The sequence below is a fragment of the Oculina patagonica genome, chromosome 1 (assembly GCF_052425735.1).
Source record: "Oculina patagonica isolate OP01 chromosome 1, crgOcupat, whole genome shotgun sequence".
Lineage (NCBI taxonomy): Eukaryota > Metazoa > Cnidaria > Anthozoa > Scleractinia > Oculinidae > Oculina > Oculina patagonica.
Window position 1 is genome coordinate 11,645,689 of NC_135758.1, and position 25,273 is coordinate 11,670,961.

The 25,273-nt window shown below is 37.9% G+C and overlaps 1 protein-coding gene and 1 pseudogene across 3 annotated transcripts; one reads left to right on the plus strand and one right to left on the minus strand.

The window, feature by feature from the left end:
• Positions 1 to 679: 679 nt before the first annotated feature.
• On the minus strand, positions 680 to 11,928 carry LOC144655560 (uncharacterized). Of its 2 annotated transcripts, none has more exons than XM_078515822.1 (13): positions 11,735 to 11,928; positions 11,239 to 11,434; positions 10,127 to 10,225; positions 9,167 to 9,325; positions 8,192 to 8,203; positions 7,270 to 7,378; positions 6,371 to 6,549; positions 5,186 to 5,410; positions 4,619 to 4,789; positions 4,029 to 4,208; positions 3,172 to 3,324; positions 2,558 to 2,814; positions 680 to 1,854 (listed from the first exon to the last, which is right to left on the minus strand). In XM_078515822.1, exons 2-13 carry the CDS (start codon positions 11,324 to 11,326, stop codon positions 1,774 to 1,776), a joined length of 1,713 nt encoding a protein of 570 aa, XP_078371948.1. In that variant the 5' UTR covers positions 11,327 to 11,434; positions 11,735 to 11,928; the 3' UTR covers positions 680 to 1,773. The 2 variants fall into 2 exon arrangements, with proteins under 2 accessions (XP_078371948.1, XP_078371942.1); XM_078515816.1 differs by having other exon boundaries at positions 10,127 to 10,231; positions 11,735 to 11,927.
• Positions 11,929 to 12,711: 783 nt separating this feature from the next.
• Positions 12,712 to 21,734, plus strand: LOC144655748 (uncharacterized; annotated as a pseudogene). The gene is made up of 4 exons (XR_013571207.1): positions 12,712 to 12,782; positions 13,404 to 13,489; positions 16,562 to 20,571; positions 21,136 to 21,734. The product of XR_013571207.1 is annotated as an uncharacterized LOC144655748 (transcript).
• Positions 21,735 to 25,273: the final 3,539 nt, after the last annotated feature.

Here is a 25,273-nt window from a genome sequence, read left to right on the forward strand (position 1 = left end):
TTGCATTCGTTCGAACAGCTTGGGGCCACTTTATATGATCTCGGGTTGGTTACTAGCCCCGGTCGGCTTGCCGCTAAGTAAAAAAAGAAAAAGAAATGTCTACATGAACCCGAGTCGCCTGGTCGTATCGAAGTTCAAGTTTAGTTTCGTTTACCACGAAACTGACTCGGGTCAGCCTTAAGCATTATCCATAAACACTTTTTTGGACAAATTCTGATCTTACTTAACAGTGGCGGCTTATAATAAAAGAAGGAGCAGACTAACATGCCTATTATTAGTAACAAAAAAATACCTCGGGTTGGCGATTCACGGACTCTTTACATGGAAATGGCAACACTTCTAGCCAAGTCAACCCGGGTCGATAAAACGGGTTACAAGGTAAGAGGAGTTAATCCGGGTGGAAAGTTTTTATTTTTATTTTCGTATAAACGTTAACAGAAGATTGATTGAAATAGGGTTACCCATTGCGGTGATTCAACCCGGGTTAGCAACCAGTTCAACCCGGGGTCGTGTAAACATTAGTCGGTTCCAACGAATTGGTCACTCGTTCGGTAAAAACATGCATCCGTTTGAGCGACTTGATGAGTCTGTCGAACAGCTTGGATTAGCCGTTCGACAAAAGTGGTTTCTTCTTTTCATTGAAAAAAAAAACGAAAAACAAAAGAATAATAAGGTACAACTTTATTCAAGAAAATTGATAAGAACGACTTATTTACACGTGACGAAAATTAAAGGCAAACTTCAGGTTTCAAGGACCACAGTGACATCCAGTGTTCATCTGTTGTCTCTCGCTTTCACTCGTTAGACTCAATAAAGAAACCAGAATGGGTTATCAAGGTTTAATTTTAGTTGCCTGGATAATTTGAGGAAGATTAACATCCTGAAATTTTGTATGAGTTACGGTAAAACTGGTAAAATATTAACTGTAGAAAGATAGTATAGACTCCCTAAACATTTGACGATATACATACCCTGGGTGCCGGAGGGTTTTCTTTTTTGCAGGAAATACACTATTTTCGCCACGATCGCGGCTTCGCCGCTCGCAAATGGTGTCTTAATTCAAAATAAAAAGTGTCATATTGAATTGTAGGGCGCGCTGTAGCATTGAAATGGTATTTTTCGACAACCTGTGTGCACTTGTATATAACTTGTTCAACTTGCGACTATACTTGTAAATATTTGCACCTCAGTTTGGGCAGGAATTCGCGCCTCATGGAACAACTAGTGTAAAATAAATCGAGACTGTGTTTTTGAAAGAATCTATTCTTGACGCGCGCACGCACTTTAAGCCGACGGAAACTTTCCAATACACGCATTACACCTCCTGTCACCCTCCAGTGGTCTGGAAAGGTTTTATCAAAGTCGAAGCATTACGGCTCCTGAAAATGCATTTGAAGAAAACATTACATAATTCGAGCGTAGATTACGCGACAGAGGTTACCCAGATAACCTCTTAGAAAAGACTATCTCAGAAGTTAAATTTAGCGAAAAAATAGCAAAAAGCGGGCAGCAGAATTTAACCGTGTGTAACAGAGTATCGCCCATCGGTGCCTAATCTTGCAAACATCCTTATGAGCAAATGGCATTTAATACAGAGTCAGCCTTTACTAAGAGAGATCATTAAATACCCTACCCTACTTTCATACAAAAAAGGGAGATCTTTGAAAGACGTACTCGTTAGAGCAAAACTTTGAAGGTCAAAGTTATACTATCTCGACTAATGGGAGTCGTGTTTGGCCTGTCAATTTTAATAAACTGCATTGAGGAATCTGTTTAACTGCAAGCCTTAAGCTTCACATCATCAATGCCAATGTCGCCTTTGTATCCTCCTCCTCGGACCCCCTGAAAATAAATCTAAAGAAAAGAGACTATTTGTCATTAGTCTTCACTGTTTGTTAATTAAATCAAACTAAATGCCGCTTTTGTTTGCGGCACTGTATGTAGTGAGTAATGAATGTGTATATAGCTTTTTGGGAAGTGTATACCGATTGGCTTTCGCTTAGTTAGGAACTTTTGCGACCGTATAATAGTCACTCGCTGTTACACATGATTGGCTGTTAAATGAATCAGCCAATCGTGGTAGGCACGGTGGCCTAATGGTTAATACGCCGGGCTCTAGGTCCGGCGAACGGTTCAGGTTCGAGCCCTAGGCGAGGCCACTGTGTTGTGTTCAGTTGGGCAAGACTCTTTACTCTCACAGTTTTCAGGAGCATAAATGGGTAACGGCGAATTATTGTTGGGGCTACTTGACAGAATGCTGAGGAGTAACCTGCGATGGACCATGCTACAGAAAACAGAGTTAAGAGCAAAAAAAGCTTTAGAATTCACGTCACATCCAATCAGAGACACTTAACGGATCTTTTGTCATTATTTTTGCATTTTTTTCAGTTGTTTGGACTTCTGTTGAGGTAATTGGATGCGTGTGCTATCAGGAGCCTCTCTATCTGACACGCTAATAGTGGAGATTACAAATTACTAATAGTGAAAGCAACGTTAACAACAAAGGTATAATAGAAGTAGCTATAGAGACAGTTTTGTTTGCTTCACTTTTTTTTACCTGAAATGGTGTTTTGCTGGAAATTGCTATACTGGCTAACAACCAGTTCGTTCCTTGTTGTAAAGATCTCTCCCATAGCGTTGTTTTTGATCCATTCGCAACTTTCTTTAAAACTCTCAGCGTGCCTATCTGAGCGCCGTACATATGATACCAGAATGTTAATCGTTGGCAAGATGCTGGGGGTATCTTAGGGCTGTAAAAACAAGCGACGTCTCCCACTTTGGCTGGAGATGAAGTCTCAAAAAATATGTATCGCCCTAAAAGGAAACCCAGTGAGCAAGTTTATTGTTGTGTTGAGTTTAAAGCAGACTGCTTTAAAACGACTGTAATAAAACTACGCGATCTGCTTGTGAAAATATTATAGAGAATGCGAGTCTGCGACAAAACGAAGAAAACAAGAAATAAAAAAGCAACGCCTGCTTTGGCTTAAGGTGTTAGGTATAGCAGTAAGTTTAAAGAAACGCATTATAAAAAAATCGATAAAATATAAGGTTTTGGCATGCAATAGTTTTGCCCTACTTCTAATGACTCCAGCCTCCAGCCATAGACGATTTTGTCTTTATAAGACTTACTTTCTCTTATTTCATGTTTGCCTTTTATTAATTAGTACCCACCTGATCCCGAAGTGTGATCTTGACTGGGTCCCGTAAAAGGAGAAGAGGTTATACCCATACTGAAATACCAGTTGGGTTTCTTCTTCTCGTTATGTGACTGGCACAGTTTCCAGCCATGCATACCTTCTGATTCAAACGATACGTCAAATGGACCTGAAGGAAAAAATGGATGGGATCATAAATATTTAGATCCGACAGTACCCGCGTTGATCCAGTATCATCAAAATCATGGAGAGGGTATTCTATTCAAAATTTTAGTTTGCAGCAAGGACTGGACCCAAAGGCTATTTTTCGTACAACTCGAGGTGATTTGATTTTGCCCTCGTCTTTAGGGTTGTTTTATCGAATGCAGAGTAAGCATTGCGCAACCAAAAAGTTATTTCCATGGTAATGTTTGCATGCATTTGACAACAGTGCGACTGGAGACAAAAGGCAGTCACGATCTTAAACATGGCCGGAGAGGTTCTGTGATTTCATTTCATTTGGCTTAAAGTATTTTCCGTAACTAGATGCGCCTTTTTATGTCTCTCTCTTTTTGCATGTGGTAATGGTCTTGTAATTTTCACCATGTACTCATTGTTTACGATAGTACAGGACATAGACCATAAGTTGTTATGAATAAAATAATGATGAATAAAATAGGTCAGTTATTTAAAAGCTGGAATTGCTCGTAAACCTAGAAGTTTAGTAGTCACCCACATAATATAAACACCAATCGTTTGTAACCTTAATAGTCATTCGTATAAAGACATACTATTACAATAAATATATTTTTTCCAAAAGAAGAACAATCAACTGTAAACGTTTCGATTTTACCCACAAGGTCTCAAGCAGAATTCCAATTCTTGTTTACTTACCAAGATTACAAACAGTCATAAGACACTTTCCGACATCCTCACTATCTCCTCTACAGTCCTTCCCACCATTCTTTGGGGCAGGATCGTTACATGTCCTCGTTCTAGTGTGTGTTCCATAACCACAAGTTACACTGCAAGCGGTCCATGGTGACCAGTGACCCCAGTGGCCAGCAATTGGTACTGAAAGTATTTGACAACCTTTTTGAAACATTCTCTTTCTTAATTAAAAAAAAAATTCAAGTTTATAATTACGAAAGATGACAATCCTTAACAGAAGGATTGTCATAAGAAAAAAATCAAGAGATCATCTGACAATGAAATACCTACCTACACTTGGAAAAAACTCAGTTAGTCTTCCCAGCTAATTAAGCTACGAAAATATTTTCTTTTTTTTTTTTCAACTGAAAGGCAATGACTTAATTTATTTGTTTACTCGCAACTGAGAAGTGGAAGTTTTATTCATTTGTGCACGTGCACATTGACTAAACGTCTAACTGAATATCTAGCCTTTGCAACAGTTCAGCTAGAGAATCTGTGCAACGACTGTTCCAAGTGAAAATTGAGATTAAGATAATCTCAGTTATACTTACAAGAGCAGTTATGAGGACATGGCTTTGTTTGTTTCTGCACACCGTATTTGTTTGCCCCCGGACATTTCTTCCTGTTCTCGTTGGAGCAATACCTCTGACGATCATGAAGGCATTTGTTATTTTCTTGATAACAAGGACCAAAGTTTGACCATGAGCTCCAACTACCAGTGGCTACGGAGAACAATAAGGACAATAAGAGTAAGATTTAAAGGCATAATCAAATTCACTGACAAATTAATTGTATTACTATACTAAAATCTTTAGTAAAAGAACAAACATATGCAGGGCCAGAGATTCAAAGTTCCCTCTAAAAATTCTTTATGAGCTTGAACAGTTTCGTTGAAAGAAAAAAAAACAGACCAAGAAAATTCCAGCTGTTTGCTCAAAGCTGAGGCAAAAAAATACCAGCAAATTTTACATTTTCTAACCGTCTTGAAATTAGAAAGGGAGTCATTACATATTAACATGTATACAGTTAGGCTTCTGCTTAAGTTCCTACATAATTTCGACAAAATTGTTATAAGTACACCATGTTTTACAAAAAAAAAACACAATTGAACCACTTACCAGAATTAGAACAATCGTAAAGAGCGTTCAATTGCTCAATATCCGTTTTACTGAATCCATTTCGTTGTCCAATAGGATAGAGCGGATGACCGATAACCTCTATCGTGGGTCGGCCGTTTTTGTTGAAGGCGTATTTCCCATAATGCATAATACTACTAGTGTCATAGCCAGCGTCCAACGGGTCGACATATTCTTCGCTGATTTTTCTAAAGTTGTGTTCCTTTCCTGAAACAAATAGTGAAGAGAATGTTTTTTGTTGCTTTTATGTACGTCATATATCAAACACGAGAGGGAACGTTTCATCGAGATATACAAACAAATTTTTGACGCAATTCGAGGTGTTTGGATAGCCGATGAAACACTGTCTTGAGTGTTTGATATATCTTCTCAATTGAAACAAAAACTACGGAGTAAACGGAGAAATAAAATGGCAAAAATCTATGCTACACCTGGTATTCAAACCTAAACCCAGTACCCGATGACGACAGTTTCAGGACATAAAGGACGAAGGATAACCCGAATAAGTTCATTGTGTCCAACAATTCAGACAACAAATGAGGATCTTGATAAATAGATTGTATCAGCTTGTATGTTAATTTTATTAGTCTGATGATGGTATAGCTTATACCGAAATATAACAATCTATTTATCAAGATCCTCATTTGTTGTCTGAATTGTTGGACACAATGAACTTATTCGGGTTATCCTGCGTCCTCTGTGTCCAAACCTCCTTCACGGTTTTGATTTCCTTTATTTTAACTATATTAACGAGTTTGAGAAGCAACTGTCTAAACGTCTTTTGCCAGCGTGCTTTGTTTGTCTGCGAATTTGTATCTTTTGGCGGTAGTCTAGTTCGAATTTTACTATAAGCTCGAAATTTCGATGAGGTAATAGTTAATTATTACAGTCTTGCCTATAAAGGCAAGGAGCAATTTTAGTATTTACTTTCGTAAATGGGGTGAGAACATGCATATACAGGTATCCCAGCTGAACATCATGAGTTTGATTCCCTTTAAACCCTTTAACGGTTTCGCTAGCTATATAGGCCTTTGTGCAGTAAAACCCTCTGCCATTGCTGCACAGAAAGAAAGTACAGAAAGTAGAGACTCCACCAGTTTTTTTTACTCGTAACTTATGGGATCAAAAAGAAGTGGTCAGCCGCAAGTATCGGAATTCAATTTTAACCTTTCTGGATATTTTCCCAAAAAATTGCCACATATTTGTCTCTGTCGGGTCGAGCTTGCTCATGGTAGAATCCAAGAGCGTGCGTCATTTCATGGCAGATGATTCCCTTCTGATTGCATCCAACGCCAAGAGAAATGAACTGAGGTGATTTACGTCTATACCCTACTGATGACCAGCACCTTCAGATGAAGAAATAGAAATACAGATTAGTTAGGAAGTTTAATGATGTCAAGGCTGAAACGCCAAAAGATGTGAACAAATGCCCAGGGGGGTACTCCGGGATCCAAGTGACGGGGATGTGCGAAGGATTTTTTTGGGGTCGAAATTTTCGATTCCGGGATTTTTTTGGGTAGGATAATTTGTCAGGTATTTTTTTGGGTGACTTGATTTAAATAGGGGATTTTTTGGGTATTAAAACCAAACTAAAGTGCCTTGGCGTGGCCTTGGCAATTTAGGGGAAATTTGACTGGGGATTTTTTTGGGCGTTTTTTTTGGTCCAGGGATTTTTTTGGGTAATGTCGGGAGACTTAGGTATTTTTTTGGGTCCTAAGTTTTGCCTCCATTCGATCATCCCCGTCACTTTGATCCCGGCGTACCCACCCTGGGAACAAATGTTGGCAGTTGTTTGGATTACTAATTATGATGTGTTGCGCAAACTTTGTTATCTTATTAAGTTTTACAAACTGGCGTATGTTTTTTGGACTGTCAAATGTAGATACGTGATCCTATGTAGTGTTTAATTAATATTATTACCTAAACATTTCTTAGTTTATGATCGCATGCCCGAAAAGGTACTGGTCTTTCTTTTGACAGTAACTAAAGCGCTAACTGATATAACTGCAATAACACAGGTAAGGTTATACGCAGTGTTAGAAGAATTTTAAAACAACATTGTTTACCCTTTACTCTTTATGAATCTGACCCAATATTTCTCTTTTTCGCGTGGTTTCCATTTGATACAGGTATGCTTTTCAAACTCTGAGATTGCTGCCTGAATATTGGCCATGTCATCGCTAGAAATCGCGGACATTGAAGTCGGCGAATTTTGATGCATCTTACATTAACCGCTCGCGAAACTTGGTAATAGCCGCTGATTCGAAAGCCTGACTTTGGGCTCATATACATCTACGATGGTACACAAAAATGCAGCCTACACAGAGTAATATTTTGTGAAGTAGGAAAACCACTGGTCATAAATATTGCCTGATAATAAAAATGGAGCAAAAGATCTTTCAAACGATGGCTTTTGCGGCAAAATTGGAGCAAAGACGGCTGAAATATCGTAGCTCAAAGACAGCGGATTTTGGGATTTCAATGTGAACTGCCGCCGTGTGTTTACAGTATGCGATTTTTTGTGGTTTTCTAACGGCAAAGATACAAATGAAATCTAATCGGAAGGAGATGTAAATCATTTGGTGAGTTAGATTCATGTATAGTTTTATCAAATCTGCTTTCACATTTTTTCGATCACATTCAGTTTGCCGATAATCCCCGTTTATAAACTTTAAGTTTTCGGTTTTCGCCATACATTTCTCCTCTACGCCTGATAATTTTGGTCTCAAAAACTGTTCGCAGAAAACGTTCATGAATACAAATGAAATTCGAAGTCTGCACTTCAATTCTTGTACAATGTGGTTCTTAATACATCAATCTATTGTGTTCCGCTTTCACATTTTTACATTTGTTAATTTGTCAAGAAATATTTAATAAAACATTTCATTCTCCATACATTTTCTTTGTAATTCTTGCGTTCGCTTCTACGGTCAATGTACCGCAGGACATACTATTCGCGGACTCGGAGGTCCGCGATTTCTAGAGATGAACCAGCTGACACTGTAAAGAGAAAAAAAAAACAATAATAATAAGAGGCACCAGTTACTCAGTTGCATGTTATAAAGACACTGTCACGGGAATTTTTAATGCTTTTTGGCAAAAAGTACTAAAATTGGCGAATACGTCTTCTCGTACATGAAATGCACCTAGTACATCAAGATGGGCTGATATAATGTTGAAGGAAGAAGGGAGCCATAATAATTTTTAGGTGTTCTCCAGTCCGAAAGGACGAAACTTGAAAAAAAATCAGCCTGACTTTTTCAAGTTTAGATCTAAAGTTCCCGATGGCATCACAATAATATCACTTGTTTATCGCTTCAGTACACTTTCATGGTGATTTTTAACAAAGATTGACCACTATTCGTAGTGTCTTTAGGCTCTTGAGGTTTGAAGTGAAACTGTTGACAGTGCCCCTTTAATTACTGGATATTAAAACGTACAAAAACCAAAATTTTTAAGCTTTTTCTGCGCTTTGCTTTGTCAACAACGTTTATTTGTCCTGTAAACATTACAAAAACTAAAGGTACAAAATATAAATTAAAAACACAGACAGTAACTGTAACTGGTCACACAAAATAACTTAAAAGTTAAACTAATTTGAAGCACGCAATTAAGGAAATGATAAAAGCAGTAAAGATATGTAGGGAAAAGAAAAACATGAGCCGATTAAGGAGTTGTGTTTTGCCCTCCTTCTCACAAGCCCTATTCCCTTCTGAGTGTGTTATGAGAAAAAACATAGGACGGAAAACACATATGTTTTATAACATCGCAAATATATTCCATTTGACTAGAAAATAAACATTTAAAACCATTAGAACGCCAAAATTCAATACGTCCATGTTGATGTGTATTACTACAAATTGACGCATTAGATAATTTAGCTGCAAAGATTTGATTGGTTAAGCAACCATCGAATATCATATTTTACATCTTTAAAAAATTAGTGTTCTTGTAAGAGCTTACCGAGTTCTTTAGAGATCTCGTATGGAACAATCTTTGTTCTCCAAGTGTATTTTCGGCTGCGCAATGCGTCTTTATGCCCACTCTTTTCCGTATCAGTAATGTTTTCTGGACCCATGTCAAGTTTAATATCACCTTCCAATAAGTCGTGTAAGTCCTCGGCTAAAAATGCAAAAAGGAATGTACTCTCTAAACAGTTAAAATGTTACGGCTCATAATTTTAATGACCGTGACGTTAAGTTTCTTCAAGTGTGAAACATTTCAACGTAAGTTGTGGGTACAGTTTTCTTCTTGGCTAACAGTTTCTGTTTCGTATTTTGATTTCAGTCTGCGTCAAAGAAAAGGCAGGTAAAAAGGCAAAATCACTCTGCTATCCATGAATAACATTTCTGTTTGCTTGCTTTAAGTACCAGCAGTTTTTCGTAGTTCTGAATGTTGTAACCCAGCTAGAAATCAGTCTAAGGAGCAAGGTGTGGCTATTTTGGGTATTGCTTTTTTGTTGATGGACAGTGAAATGTTTGCACGTGTGTGTAGCTCTCCCAAAAATTAAAATCAATGACACCCACTATCGAAATAACGCTAGAAGCAAACAAAACCTATCTAAACTAGTTCCTTAAGTTATTTGGCAGATAAATCTGACTTCTGCAAAACAAAATCTTATTTTTGGTGATGCGGGAATGTATAATCGCCAGCCAATATTTCTTTTTTAGTACAACGATTCAGTGATCGAGACACCTGTCTCTATCTTTTTCAAAAAAAAAAAGTATGAAATAAGCGGGCGGGAAGGATGCATTCTCTGACACTCGTAGGCTCGATTTCTGCCGTGTCCGATGTGTCCCAGAGGCGTTCTCTCTTGTTTCGCTAACCGCTCCCATGTCACTCGTCGCTTGCTGATTTCTCGTCAGGTTTGGAAGAAAGAAAAATATTACCCGAATTCGACGACGGAATAAGCAGTGTACAAACCTTCATTAGTTTTCCAAATCTCGTCAAAAGCAGAAAGGTTCTCATTATTTAATGCAGGTCGCTTCATGTCAACGTCACCTACGTGGTCCACCGGGTTTCCTGAAACTGATTAAAGATGATTAACCTAATATTGAAACCCCTGATAATACCTGAGTTTGGTCTTTATAGTTGGCCATGGTGTAACGAGAGATGGAACAGGGAAGAAAACAAACAGAGTTTAACGAGGACAGCAGACAAGAGAGAGGTAAAAATGCTTTGATAAAGGGCTCTTCATTTCACTTTAGCAAACAGTTTGCCTGCGTTTCAATGCACCTCTGAACAGGAAATGACGGAACTAACATTTGCTGTCTTGACTCGAAATGCGCGAGTCACAGATAAAACGAAAAAAACTGAGTAGACGATCGACAGAGTAGAAGTCCATTTAATTATATCATTCATTTTTTCTGTACTATATAGCCTTAAGTCGTTGTAAATATTTGTCTTGTTGCAACCTAAAATCTACTCGAAACATTTTTTAAAAGGTTCAAGTAGATATAACGTTACCAGAAAGATGGATATTTACAATAATTCGTAGTTCTATAAAAAATAATAAACCATTAACTACGATTGTATATGTTCAATTTAAATTTTTAAAGCCAATATTTTCTTTTAATTGTAGGTCTGAAGAAGACTAGCTCTATTAGTTAAAATATTTCCTAACAAATACTATACTTTGCAATTGCCCTGTTTGCCCTTATTGCTTATACTTATTAGTTTGCTCAATTCGTATTCCGGTAGCGAGAAACCAGCCACCTTTGTTTATGGCAAAATACAATAAAAATAACCTGTTTAAGGCACGGGTTCTTGCTTAATTTTGCCAAACAAAACTATCATATTGCTGTTACTCAGGGGTAGTTAAAAAGAGGCGAGAAAAAAAGAAAAAAATTAACTGCTTCATTTTAAAATAACAAAGATAACCTATTTTCATTCGAGGCGTATTTTTGTCCTTTTGTTCACAAGGAACACACAACAAAAGAAGCAAACACCAACATAGACAGTGGATCTGACGGCTCTGATATGAAAACAAACTAAAACAACCAGAACAGGTGAAAGAAGTTATCTTGATAACTCACCATCTTCACGCTGGACAAAGGGTCCTCCATAGATCTCACACACGACAAAGAAAAATATCATTAAAAAGCGAAATACTTGGTTGATCATCTTGAGTTGAAGGGTTCAAAATCGTGTAGATCTTTCTCAAAGTTGACTAGGTTTTATTATTGTGTTGATAAAGGTCGCTAGGCGGGAGGTTTTCCTAACTTATCAACCCTATCAAAGAAAAAAGAAAATATGACACTTCTTATTTAGCAGCTTATAAAAATGGGATCGTTCAATGAACAAATGTCCATTTAAGTCACAAACAATTCTAAAACTTGACGTCTTCGTTCCGCAGACCAGAAACAATTCAACTTGTTGATGTTATCGAGGACTGACAATACCAGAAGCTTTTGACAATCCAACTTCTCACTAAAGACTAAATAACTTTCTCCTAGCCAACAATTAGGTTGTTTTAACTGTCACGGCTCATTTTAATTTTAAGTATTGTACTTTATATTACCTGAAACTTACCATAAGGACATTGGACGCCTATATCGCACCAGAACGTACGTTAGTTATCCACTTTTTCCATGTCCATTCCTTGATATTTATGTTTCGCGAAATGTTTCACAGAGCAATTCATGAAACATAGATGTCGCAAAAGGACTCGGTCGAGTTGTTAACATGTGCAGTTCCCTGATCAGAAGCGAAGTTGCGAATAGCGGTACACTGGACTCTTCCCTGTTTACATGTCTCTCCCAATATAATGGTCCGCGCTTTAACTTTTAGGGGTTACCTTTTTCAATCTACTTCCAAGAGATCGAGTTTGTTTAAAGGAAGACCATATTCCGTAAGCTTGAGCGGTTGTTTTTATTTAACAAATCGTCAACGAAACAAATTTTACAGCTAATATCACTGTGATTATCGAGCGCTTTGCAGACTGCGAATTTTTCATGGTAGCCTGCGAATATCGCAGGATATCTGTTACGCACGGATCACGAGCGAATAACAATGACTTTCTGACTACAAATGGGCGTCGTTACAATTGACTCGTTGGATAATGATTATATATATAGCCTCTATTTCTACCGTTTTATGCTTCTCGCTCGTTCTACTTTCTGACAGAATAGATTGATTGTATTCTTCTTCCGGGTATCATTTCACTTTCTGAGAGAAAAATTAACTTCTGATCAGTTATAACGTTAAGGAATCATCTGAAACTAGTATCAGACACAGTAGCAGTTGATTTTTTTCATTTTCCATATACTTATGACTATCGCATATCGGAAGCAATTTGGATTGGTCAGTTAGTAACGCTTTCAATCAATCACGATATAGGGGCAGCAAGCTTTTCCAGGAATATTGCCTAAGCATTTTGTCTCAGTCATTATTTCTCGTTTGCGTTTCCTGATTAGGAAATTTTTACTGGGCAAATAAATAGAATCTGATCTCAGTTGTAAGTCCGACACTCTAAAAAGGAACAACTGGTTGCGTCCTTTGTTATCGTAAAGGTGCCGTCCTTTTGTTGTTCACGCGCATAGATTGTGTGTTCAGTTCGTTTGTGATTTTTCAAACAGAGGTAATTGTAACACGAATGTTTCCAAACTTAAGAGATTGATTGTTAATGAGACACTAGATAATGTATAGGGCACATTACCCTTGTAGGAAGAGAATAATTACAATACGTCAAATCTCTGCAAATTTCAGTTTCTCGCATTCATCCCCTTGTTTACAGTGTGAACCAGAAAGCCTTATTTATCTTACATATGTAAATTTCTGCAGCAAACCATCGAATTATAGCTCAAAATGCAAGAAATTTAAACAAATGAACAGAGATGGCGCCAGCAGGTTATTTTTCATTAAGAATTGGTCATCTATTTTCTTTACTTCCTTTTTCAAAGTATAATGAAAGTGTTCGCGGTTTTTGTGTTAACACTGTAAGATTACAAAATAGCGGGAGGATAAAAATTGCAGGTGTATATTCTTTCTTTATCAGACTTGAAACTTAACATGTTAAGACTTTCTAGAAATGGTTGGTTCGAGGAAATTCTGAACCTCAATTGAATTGAATGACACATTGTAGTATTAAAAAAACAAATTACGTACGTGATACTGACCCACAGCTAGTGTGTGCACAAGTTTGGCATGAAGGAACTTAATTATTTCTAATTTGTATTGATGTTTTAATTTTATACTCAAGATCTTCCACATAGTTGTAAGGAGAGGTTCTTGTTTTTGCCGCAGACTGATTTTGGTCTCAGTTTGATTTTGACTTCCTGTGAAACGGTAAGTACACTAAAGATAAATACGCCAAGCTAGTTATGATAGTTACGTTAGATTTAGATTTCATTCAAAGAAACAAATTTTCGACAAACAATGTTTGCACAAGTAATGTATGTAGTAACTTCATTATTCTTAACTTGTATTGATATGTCAATGTTATACCCAAGATATTAAATAAGAATACGATACCTTGTTGCCCGAAAAAAAAAATGGCATGGGCTGAAAGCCGAATATAGAGGCATACGAAATGGACAACAGAACGTGCGTTCAAATACTTGTGTACAAACCTTGCTTGCTTGTTTAAAGGAAACGGTAGTTCTTTAATTAATCTCGTGGCGTTGTCCGAAGATGTCAATGCACTGAATCCTTTTTCTTCGGAATATTTAATTAATTCACTTTAGTTCAGCAAAAATACAAGTATTTTTGGGAGGCAATTTACATTGTTTTTAGTTTCCCACTTGAAAGTTATTTAAATTGTGTGAAACATTCAGGAATGAATGAGTTGAAACATTTTGTTGAAAGTTTTGAGCTCATTTGAGTCAAAAGCATTAGCTTCATTACATTTGTAACCGTATCGCAGCTTTGTTTCAAGGTCTTAAACTGGGTCCACCGCGCACAAACGTTCAAGCTATGGAATAGCTGATTGCAGCTGAATCATGCAGAATTTGCGAGAGGAAACGAAAGCAGATAAATTAGAAATTTGGATTTTTTGAACTACAAAGTTCGGTATATTTCCAATACTTTTTCTGTTGACATAATTCGTTTTGATTGTAATGTTGAGATTTGTCTGCTTTAATATTTTCTATTTTTTCTCTGGCTTGTTGCCCAAATTCTTAGTGTTTTGCCCGAAAAATGTTGGCACTGGGGGGGCTGCAGCCCCCTTCGCCCCCCCCCCCCCCCCCGCCTCGTACGCCTATGAGAGTCGGTCGAGCTAGGCGACCACGCAAGTAGAAGAAACGAGAAGCTCTTGGGGTGGAGTACTGCCGCTAATAATTGACTAGGGATACCTAACACTACAGCTGCCCCGCCTTTATTCTCTTTTTTTAGAGTGCCTACAAAGCGACATTTTTCTGCAAAATGGGAAAGTTACCGTTTGAAATGCACAATTCCAATGTCTGAGAATTCCACGATAAAAATTGTCGATTTTATGAGTGTTGAAATTTCCACTTTTTGCTCGTGAATGCATAATGAACAAGTATAGTGGGGAAGTTGAGCCATCCGTCCATCCTTCCATCGTTGTTAACATTATGCAAATTAGGTATGCTCACGGGCGCTTTCTAAATTTCGTTTCCCTCGGCTGTGGATAAAAATACAGCTTTACAAAGGTATCATTTCAAAGAAATAAGTGTAGAAAATACTTCACCCTGTAAATGAGAAACAATCGTTTCCCAAACGATGAAATATTGCCTTTTCGTATACAATAATCGCGAACATTCGGAAACGATGACCAGTGACTTTATGTATGTGTTATTAAAAGACTGGGAAGGTTAAATCACGGCACGATTTAATAAAGGATAATCAGTAAAAGAGTAACGAACTCTATACAAGACAGATATGTATATAATATCCGTGAAAAAAAAATAAGAAGAAAAAAGAATTTTAGCCACAGGGTATGAGAGCCGATCCCGGGTCACACGCTTCAGAACGCAGAGCAGTACCACTGAGCCATCGGTTTACTAAGCAATTAAAACGATGAAAAAAGTAATTCTTATACCTAAGCGACCTGTTATATGTTCACCCTATTTAAATAAAGTTGATTAATATTATCAATCACTATAATGAATATTTTCCATCGATACTATACTGTTCAAAGGAATCAACGCATTCACGAGTAGGTCATAGACCTCTTTGATTTGCCTTCGAAAGTGGCACTCGAATCGCGCGGCCAAAATACCACGTGGCATCAAGGTGTGACATCAAGGTGTGTTTGCCCAGGTCTTGAGCAAAATATGGCCGACAGTAAGAAGAGGGAACGTTAAGGGGAACGATTTTGCGCTGCTGGTGCACCAAATAACCGACCTAGCCTAAACATATCACAAAGCAGGGCATACGAATGCACCAAATTTAATCTGAGCAGGTTTAAAGGGGAGGGAGAGTACGATTTGTACGGAGAAATCGCGCTGATTTTCACTGATTTCAACCCAACTTCGAAAACATCGCTGTGCTCTGCGCATTTTCGAGGACTTGTGCTACCAGAGAAGTTCATCTGCGCTCTTTAACTTGGATTTAGTCGAGGGATGGAAACTTTGGTCTTTTCGGCAAAGGAGCTTTTTTTCCATCTAACTTTAGGGAGCGCAAAAAAAGGCAAGTAAGCTCAAATGCCGCATGTCGTCCAGCAAATCTCAGACGGTGGTGGGCTGACGGAGTCTTTTATCCGGGCAAGTAGTTTGTGTCTGGCAAATCACGGTTTTAAACTGAGTCTTGCTTATCGTTTATGGCGGACAAATTTGTAGATATGTTCGTACTCGTTCTTGGACAAATAAACTCGGTCTTACTTCTTCTTGACCTTGTGAAATTAAGAGAGCACAATTCAACGTTAAGTTTTCATTTATACGTCAAAGTCTGCAGATAAACTCTGCCTAACTCTGGCTCTTCTCGTGTAAATGTAAATCTGCAATAACTGTTACAATACTAACTCGTACTGTAAGCCCTGTTCCTACCCAACAAGTGCTTTATGATGTTCTTTCGTAACATGGTTCATAATGCAAAATTCTATTGTTTTTTTTTTTTTTTTAATCGACTGGATGTCGTTGACGCCGGAAAGCTATAAATCCAATAATAGATAGATTGCACTTAAAGTAATTAAACTAGATAGAGTACAGTACTACAGGAGTATTGTTGTTAAGATAACTATCCAGTGTCCTCTGATATCATACGTAAAAACTTTAAGTCATCTCTTTTGCAAACTGAAAAGGGAACTAAGGCAGTTTTAAAATTCTGTTTTAAATAATAATAATAATAATAATAATAATAATTTAATAATTTATATAGCGCTTTTTAATCATTTTTTTTTTTTTAAACATCTTTTTAAACAGCTTTTTTTAAACATTTTTTATCATTGTATTTTGCATATAGCTTTAAGAAGAGTCCCCGCTGTCATGAACTCAGTACAAGACATTTTAGAAGGCATCTGGATTGCTATAGTCGTTGCTACTTACCTTCTTAACACCTATCGCGGTCTGAAAGCCATCGAGTTGTGCAAGGAATGCTTGATTATCCTCAATAACATAGCAAGCCGCAACGAAGCTGCACTTGATAAGAAATTGGTCGTCAAAGTACTTTTTAACCTGATATACACTACATTATTCCAGGCGTCATGTGTTATCCATGATTATACAAATGCAGTGCAATACGGCAGAAAAATACTTGAAATGCATCACAAATGTGGTGACATAGTGAAGGAGGCCGAGATGAACATAACTCTGGCAAACAGTTTGATCCATCAAAGAAAATATGAAGAGGCAAAAGAGCTTTATGAAAGAGTAATTAGCATAGCAATAGAAATTGGCGACAAAGAAGGAGAAGCCAGCGTCTATAAACAAATTGGATCTATGTTTTATTCCCTTTCTCAATTTGTCAAGGCTGAAGCTTATATCGAGAAAGCACTTGCAATCGCAGCAGTAATTAATGACAAAAAAGAAGAAGCCTGGTGTTATGGAAACCTGGGAGTTGTGTTACGATGTCTAGGTCAATACAGCAAGGCTAAAAACTACATCGAGAAAGCACTTGCGATCAGGAAAGACATTGGTGGTAGAGAAGAACAAGCACAAGATTACGGGAACCTAGGAATGGTGTTTACATCACTTGCTCAGTACGATAAGGCTAAAGCATGTCTTCAGAAAGCGCTTGTGATCAGAAAATACACTGGTGATAGAAGAGGCGAAGCGACAGACTACGGAAATCTAGGAGACATATCTTTACGTCTTGGTGAATTTGGCGAGGCCAAAAAGTATCTCGAGAAGGCACTTATGATCAGCAAAGACGTTGGTTACAGGAACAACGAACCGAAAATTTATGGAAGTCTTGGAACTGTCTTTCAATCTATTGGCGAACATGTCACAGCTAAACGATATATTGAGAAAGCACTTGACATCGCAACAGAAATTGGTGACAGACATAGTGAAGCAACCAACTGCGGAAGGCTAGGAACAATATTTCTTAATCTTGGAGAATATTCAAAGGCCAATGAATACCTTGTAAAAGCACTTGAAATCAGTATAGAGATTGGCTACAGAAAAGAAGAAGCAACAGATTACGGAGACCTAGGACGTATGTTTAAATCCCTTGGTGAATATGCCAAGGCTAAGGAACATCTAGAGAAAGCCGTTGCGATAACAAAGGAAATTGGTGACAGACAAGGGGAGGCGGCAAATAACACAAACCTGGGAAACGTTTTGGTTTCAATTGGTGAATATAGCAAGGCTGAAGAATGCCATGAGAAAGCGCTTTCAATCAACAAAGAAATAGGTTGCAGAGATGGAGAAGCTCGATGTTACGGAAACATGGCAATTGTCTTTCAAACTCGTGGCGAGTATGTAAAGGCGCAAGATTATCTGGAGAAAGCAATAGCGATCCAAATTGAAATTGGTGACAGAGCAGGAGAAGCAGGTTGTTACGGAAACCTCGGAAATGTTTATAGATCTCTTGGTAAATGTGGCGAGGCCGAAAAATATCTCAAGAAAGCACTTGTGATCAGCGAAGAAATAGGAGACAGACAAGGACAAGCGTCATGTTATGAAAACCTGGGAACTTTCTTTCAAGATATTGATGAATATTCCAAGGCTGCAGAGTTCATCGAAAAAGCACTCGCGATCAGTAAAGAAATTGGTGACAGGCAAGGAGAGGCAGCAAGTTATGGAAACCTAGGAACTGTGTTTATATCTCTTGGTGAGTATGTCAGGGCAGAAGAATATCTGGAGAAATCACTTGTGATGAGCAGAGAGATTGGTGACAAAAAAGGAGCATCAGACGATTATGGAAACCTTGGGAATCGTGTATCTATATCGTGGCGAATATATCAAGGCTGAAGAGTGTATCCAAAAAGCACTAGAAATCAGGGTACAAATTGGTGACAAAGAAGGAGAAGCAAGGGATTATACAAACCTGGGACAGTTTTTTATAGCGCTTGGAGAATATGTCAAAGCCGAAGATTATCTAAAGAAAGCACTTAAGATTCAAAAGGACATTGGTAACAGAAAAGGAGAAGCAGCCAGCTACGGAAGCCTAGGAAATATGTCTCAAATGCTTCAGAAAATATGACAAGGCTGTGGAATATCTCGAGGAAGCTCTTGCGATCGAAATAGAAATTGGTGACAAAAGAGGTGAAGCAGCAGATTATGGAAGCCTAGGAGATGTGTATAAATCATTGGGTGATTTTGACAAGGCAAAGAAAAATTACGAGAAAGCACTTGCTATCAAAGTAGAAATTGGTGATAAGCAAGGAGAGGCCTCATGTCGTGGAAGACTTGGAACTGTGTTCATGACTTTTGGAGATCATGTCAAGGCAGAGGAATGTCTAGAGAAGGCGCTTGCATTTAGCACAGATATTGGGGATGGTGAAGAGGAGCTTTTTGATCTCTACAATTTGGCGTTGGTGAAATTAGTACAAGGCAAAGTCCACGAAGCGTTTCGTTATCTCCTTCCTAGTCTTAAAAAGTGCGAGGATTTGCGTGGCTTCCTTGAAGACAATGATCAGTATAAGATCTCTTTTGCAGACAAAAACGCTTTTCTCTACAAATCCTTAAGTGAGTGGTTTTGTCTCGAAGGATATCCTAATCAAGCTCTTTATGTCCAAGATCTGGCACGTGCCAGAGCTCTTGGAGACTTAATGTCAGCGCAGTAATGTGTTGGAAAACCGTTCTCGGCAAGTCCCCAGTCGTGGGTTGGAATTGAGAAGATAATGAAGAAAGAAAGAAATTCTACTTGTCTTTATATTTCAAATAATGATCAAAGTCTACGTTTTTGGATCCTCAAACCAGGCGGTGCCATACATTTCATCACAAGGATGGTAAATGGCAACAACTTTAACCGGGGCCATGAATCAAGTTTGAACGATTTTTTAAATAAAATCTTCAGAGGTTTACGTTTAGTACCTGACAGGCATTGTGAAGATCGATCTCTAAATAGTATTCAACAGAGTGATACCGTATCTTTTGACGACAGCCTTCCAGTTTCTCGAATGGCAAATGATGGCAACGAAAACAAAGAACAGGAACTAAACCTATCTCTGTGTTATGAAATGTTTATCGCTCCCGTGGCTGACTTTCTTGACAGTCCTGAAATCGTCATTGTTCCTGATCAATCCTTGTATAAAGTTCCATTTGCAGCTTTAATCGATGAAAATGGGAAATATCTCTCCGAGTCTTTCAGGATCCGCAGCGTTCCTTCTTTGACGACTCTCAAGCTCATTCAAGACAGTCCAGCCGACTATCACAGTCAAACAGGCGCATTGATAGTGGGTGATCCTGATGTTGGTTGGGTGCGTTACAAAGGAAAGAAAGAGAAAAAACGTAGATTACCCTGTGCAGGAAAGGAAGCCGCTATGATTGGACGTCTTCTGGGCGTCGAACCTCTGTTAGGACAGCAAGCAACTAAGCAGGCAGTACTCCATAGAATACCCTCAGTCAGTCTGATACATATTGCCGCACATGCTTACGCCGAAAAGGGTGAAATTGCACTGTCCCCTGTATCCTCTTCGAATTCTAGCAAAAATCCTGCTAAAGAGCCTGACTACCTGTTGACAATGTCTGACATTTCTCGTGTTCAACTGCGAGCTAAACTGGTTGTACTTAGCTGTTGTCACAGTGGGAAGGGACAACTTCGAGCTGAGGGAGTTGTTGGAATCGCTCGAGCATTCTTAGGATCTGGTGCACGCTCAGTGTTGGTGGCACTATGGGCCATAGAGGATACTGTGACGGAGCAGTTCATGACTCGTTTCTACGAACACCTTATTCGCGGAGAAAGTGCAAGTGAATGTCTTCACGAGACCATGAAGTGGATGAGAAGTAACGGCTATTCTGACGTAAAACATTGGGCACCTTTCATGCTAATTGGAGATAACGTGACATTTGAGTTTGGAAAGGACAGTAAGTTGTTAACAACACACTACTAAATTTTCTATTGTTAACAGAAAATTAGATCACAATCAAACCTAACTCTTTTTAATACGGCTTTAGTACGATTTCTTTGAACGTTATCGTTTATTCTTAGAAGCAAATAGGTCACTTAATTGGTCTCGTTGGGAAATATTACTCAATTTGGTCATTATAGCTTTAAAACTTCAGTAAGATAGCACAAGCACTTTTTTTTAACGGGCCTTCCCCTTGTTGACAAACTAAGTTAACAGCAGTTTTGAAAACGCAGTTGTGATAAAATACATATACTTATGTATAAGTTACATAAAAGAAGGGGAGCTACATAACCTATCCTCGAACCTAATATTCATTATTTATTCTTTTATTATTATTATTACAATGCTGTCAAAGTCGTATTGTTCTGCCTTCACAGAGACATCGCATGTAAGATCAAATTTAAGTCTTATGCATGAAATAAACCAAACTGAGAAGAGTTCCAGTAATTGACAACACTATTATTATGGTGTGTTTTAAGTGAGCTAGTAATAATTAATATTAATTCCCATTGTTTTGTAGGAGCAAGGGCTGAGAAGTAATCTCTGGACCCTTCGAGGCCAACGTCAAGCACGTAATCAGTAAGGCAGGAAACGCCTGCAACGAAAACGAATGTATTTTTAACCGCGTAATATCAGTGCTTCAATAAGATGCTTTCTGTAAAACTTCGGTATGCAAAGATCATCTTTTTTAATCACGTAAAACACAAAATGAAATTAGGGGCAATGCAATCAAAATAAAGACTTGAACGGAATACATATAAAAGTTTTGGAACATTTTTGTATGTGCTCGAGAAGTTCTCTTAGCTCTATCTCCTCATTTGCCTTCTATTTGTTCAATGTAAATCAATGTTCCAGGCAAACATAGTGTAAAAACTGATCCGAGATGCAGAGACGGAGGCATAAAATGCTAGAAGACTGATTATTTTGTATGCTTACTGCATATATAGTTTTGTATTATATCTTAAAGTCAGAGAATAATGTGGTTTATAATTTGTAACTTCATTGTAGTCTGAATGATCCAGAACTCCTATTTTGTAATTTTATTTCGTTTGTTAATGTACGTTTTTGATATTATAAGGTTTGTTGGACCTCGGGGTTCGTTTTGCGCCAATAAAGCAGTTTTTATACTACAGCATATATTAAGATACACTTTATTAGTTTTATGTCGTTATTTACCTTAGTTTTACAAAAAGCTCTCGAGAAATGACGACCAACAAAGTCCTAAGTGGCTGACGTAGTCTTTGTGCATTCATAGGAAACCCCTTCATAATAGGTTTTGTTACTGTACATTGGATACTTGTCTGAAGTACAGTGTAAACTAGAACTAAAACGCAGTCTACATTATCATTGAGTGAAGTGCCTTAAGGATTAAAAGAATTTGTTCGGTTACTTTTCCGGAACTTTTCGGAGAACTTTCCTGGAAACTTGTCTGGAAATCTGACTAGCTAGGAAGAGGGTCCTGAGGGGTTTTTTCATTCATAAAGTTTTTTATTAGTTCCAAATCCCAGTCCCAGTGACCCAAGTGAGTGACAAACCCCATAAATTTCGGATAGGGGTGTGCCATGAAGGTTCTTAAACCCTGACCCTATTTAAGGATAAACAAAGTGAAAATTGATAGGCTTTTTTTTAAGGCTCAAAACCGAAAAATGACACTCTATTCAAGGGGAGGAGACCGTGACGATCCAAATAACGGCTAACCGCACACGGCAAAACAAAAATCCTTAGAAAATCGCTTAACTAATACTTGAAAGGATAGTACAGTTTTAGGATCCTCTTTTTCGTTTAGCTAGGCGTCTTTTAGCTGATATAATTTAGGTACCCTATTTAAGGATCACACAAAAAACACAATGCCAAAAGGAGCAAAAATGATACCCTATTTAAGGACAGAGAATTAACCTCAAAAACCATACCCTATCTTGCGGCACATACGTACATAGCCCATATATATATGGGAGTAACCCCCCCCCCGGGGGGGAGGGGGTGACAAATTGTCATACATTGTCAACCCCGCTTTACGGACACTGTTTATCTGTGCACTGCCAATTTTCATTGTCGCGATTATTATATATTTGCGAGCTTCACCCTGGTCAAATAATGACAGAATTGGACGATTTTATTACAAAGAGTAGCTTAATAGCGAGACTTGCAAAGGTTTTGTCGAATCTTCAGTCCGCCTGGTTGTGTCGCAAGCTTAAGGCTTCCTTCCAAAATAAAGTTACCGACTTTTTCATATGAGGTTGTAGAGTTTAAGAACGGTTACGGTCAGGGTTATACTTTCAGTTACAAAGGAAACTTTATAGAAAACGTTCTGTTGCTGTTGAAATGCGTTTTATTTCTTGTATATAGTAAAGTTGTGACATTTTCAAATAATTCCACTGTTGAGTTTACTGAAGTTTAGTTTGAGTGTCTGACTAGGCTTTCGTAAAAACTATTAATTTTAGTCAGAGAGTTAAGAGTTAGCATTTGTTACAGTTACAGTACAATTAAACAACGTTTTGTTGTCGTAAAAACGTCCGCCTTGTCTTTGTGTCAATAAAACATGTACCCGTGTCTTTTTTCTGAGACCCCGCTTAATACGGCTTGTGACTTTCAGTTTCAAGCGCTGGTCCGTATCTTCGTCTTTGCTAACACGTACTCAGGCTCTAAACGGAGGCATGACAATAATAACTAGAAGAGAAGTTAAACATTTTTTTCGTTTCTGTACAAGCGGAACTTTTAAAGAAGGCAAGGATTTCTAGGGCAGCCTTATACAACGATTTTTTCGGTGGCTTTTATTACGGTTTTCAAAAGAAGTATTTCATAACTCTGTTTCATATAAGACATTTTGTTATTAAAAAAATAATTCGATACGATTGAAACAAATTAGACGGAGGCGGGGCAAACCAAAAATAAGCGGTGCCGGTTATTTCATCATGAGTTGACACAAGCGAGGGCTCGCAAGCACTGGAAACCGAAAATGATTGGTTGTCAGAAGCAACGTCATTCAGTCATAACAGTACTTATAGTGGAGCAACACTTCTACATTGTTAGCTTACTTAAATAATCGTCCTAATTATTGAGGAAGGTTGATTTGGTATCTGTCCGACTTTGACATCCAAAAGAAAGGTGAGAGCAGCATATACATTGTAAAACCTTAACGTAATATTGTTAATTATAATATTGTTAAACCTTTACACAGTATCGGAGTTGTTTTTCGTTTAATTGACAACAACCTTTTCAAGTCTATGACACTGAGGCTAGTTTGAAACTAGCCTCAAAGAAAATCTTTGAAGCTGGATAAAGTTAAATATATGCTTTGATTGTACAACTGTTTGTCTTCTTCATTAGAGAGTGACCACTTGACCAATGTTCTTTGTTTCGCGCTGTTCTTCCTTACAAAAACTGAACATTGAGTGACAAAGTTTAGATGACAAAATGACTTCCTTGTTTGCGCTCATAAATAGGTGTGAGATAGATACGAATTCTGGTGCAGTTTGTTTCGGAGGACAGAAGTCCTTTTATTTCGAGAAAAAAAAAGAAGAAAATTAGTTTTTCTCGTCGTCTTGCGTAATATTAGCAGAGTTTCCAACTTCGCTTTCACGGCTGATGTCTGTTTCGGCGGTAACGCCATCGTGATTTTTCTTCGGCTTCTTGGCACGTAGTTTTGGTTTTGTTGTCGGACGTGATCTTTTCCTTTCCCGAGATTCATGCTTCCCGGAAGCTACAGCTCGGGAAGTTTTTTTTTTTTTTTTTTTTTTTTTTTTGTAGAAAATTCGAGTTTTTTTTTTCATTGAGCGCTGCAGGTACAGACATTTTTCAAGAAAAAAATAATCTGTCGCACCACCAAATCGGGTTTGCTAGTTGCTCCTCAGGTGGTTTTCTAGTCACGTGTTCAGTTTCTCAAGTGATCCAAAGTAATGATTGGTGAGGTAGAATAGTCCAATTTTGGCCCAGAAATCGCCATCATTGGGACACTTTCAAATTTATCGACAGAAAACTGTTTCTTCCTCTACTAGAAGGTATTTTTAGGGATGTGGCGAGACTCTTCAAAATAAAACAATTTAAAATTAAGGAAGAGTTTTTGACGATAACAGCAATTTTAATTTTGTAGTCACTCTTTCGCCGGCGTAACTCAAACTGCGGTTTTATTAATCGTCGTTTAATCTACAGAGAATTGACCAGGGCTCTTGTTTTTTTAATTCCTTTGTGAATTGCCATTATTGTAGTCCTTTACTCTCGAAAAGTTCCAAGCATTTCAATGCAAATGGCTTGACTGCTCTGTATTGTTCCCTCGTCTCCATAGAGGCCCTGTTAGGTTTTTAGGGATAATGGATAACTCGGAAAATGATTTTAGGGATAAGGTTTGAATGTTTAAATAATTACAGGGATAAAGTATCACAACTCAATTTTAGGCATAACGAAAATCAAAATAATAAGGTCAACACCTTTAGTAATTTTATGGATAAGTAGAAATGCCCTGGATGGGATAACGTTACCCCCATAACAGGGCCTCTTCATAAGAAGAATTGATTTTATTATTGCTATTAATTTTTCTTAAAGGGAAAAGACAGCACGGGCCATGGAGAGCAAAGAAGAAGTTATACAAGCCATATTCATCGGCTTTGTTGTTGCCACATTGCTCTACAACACCTGTCGTGTTGAGAAAGCTATTGAGCTAT

Bases quoted from the DNA above. Each gene is read 5' to 3' on its own strand.
- LOC144655560 (XM_078515816.1), bottom strand. From the start codon at position 11,326: ATGATCAACCAAGTATTTCGCTTTTTAATGATATTTTTCTTTGTCGTG. The intron at 5,411-6,370 runs GTTAAAATTGAA...TATTTGTTTCAG, and splicing joins TTGGGAAAATATCCAGAAAG to GAAAGGAACACAACTTTAGA. The intron at 4,790-5,185 runs GTAAGTGGTTCA...TGTTCTCCGTAG, and splicing joins TTACGATTGTTCTAATTCTG to CCACTGGTAGTTGGAGCTCA.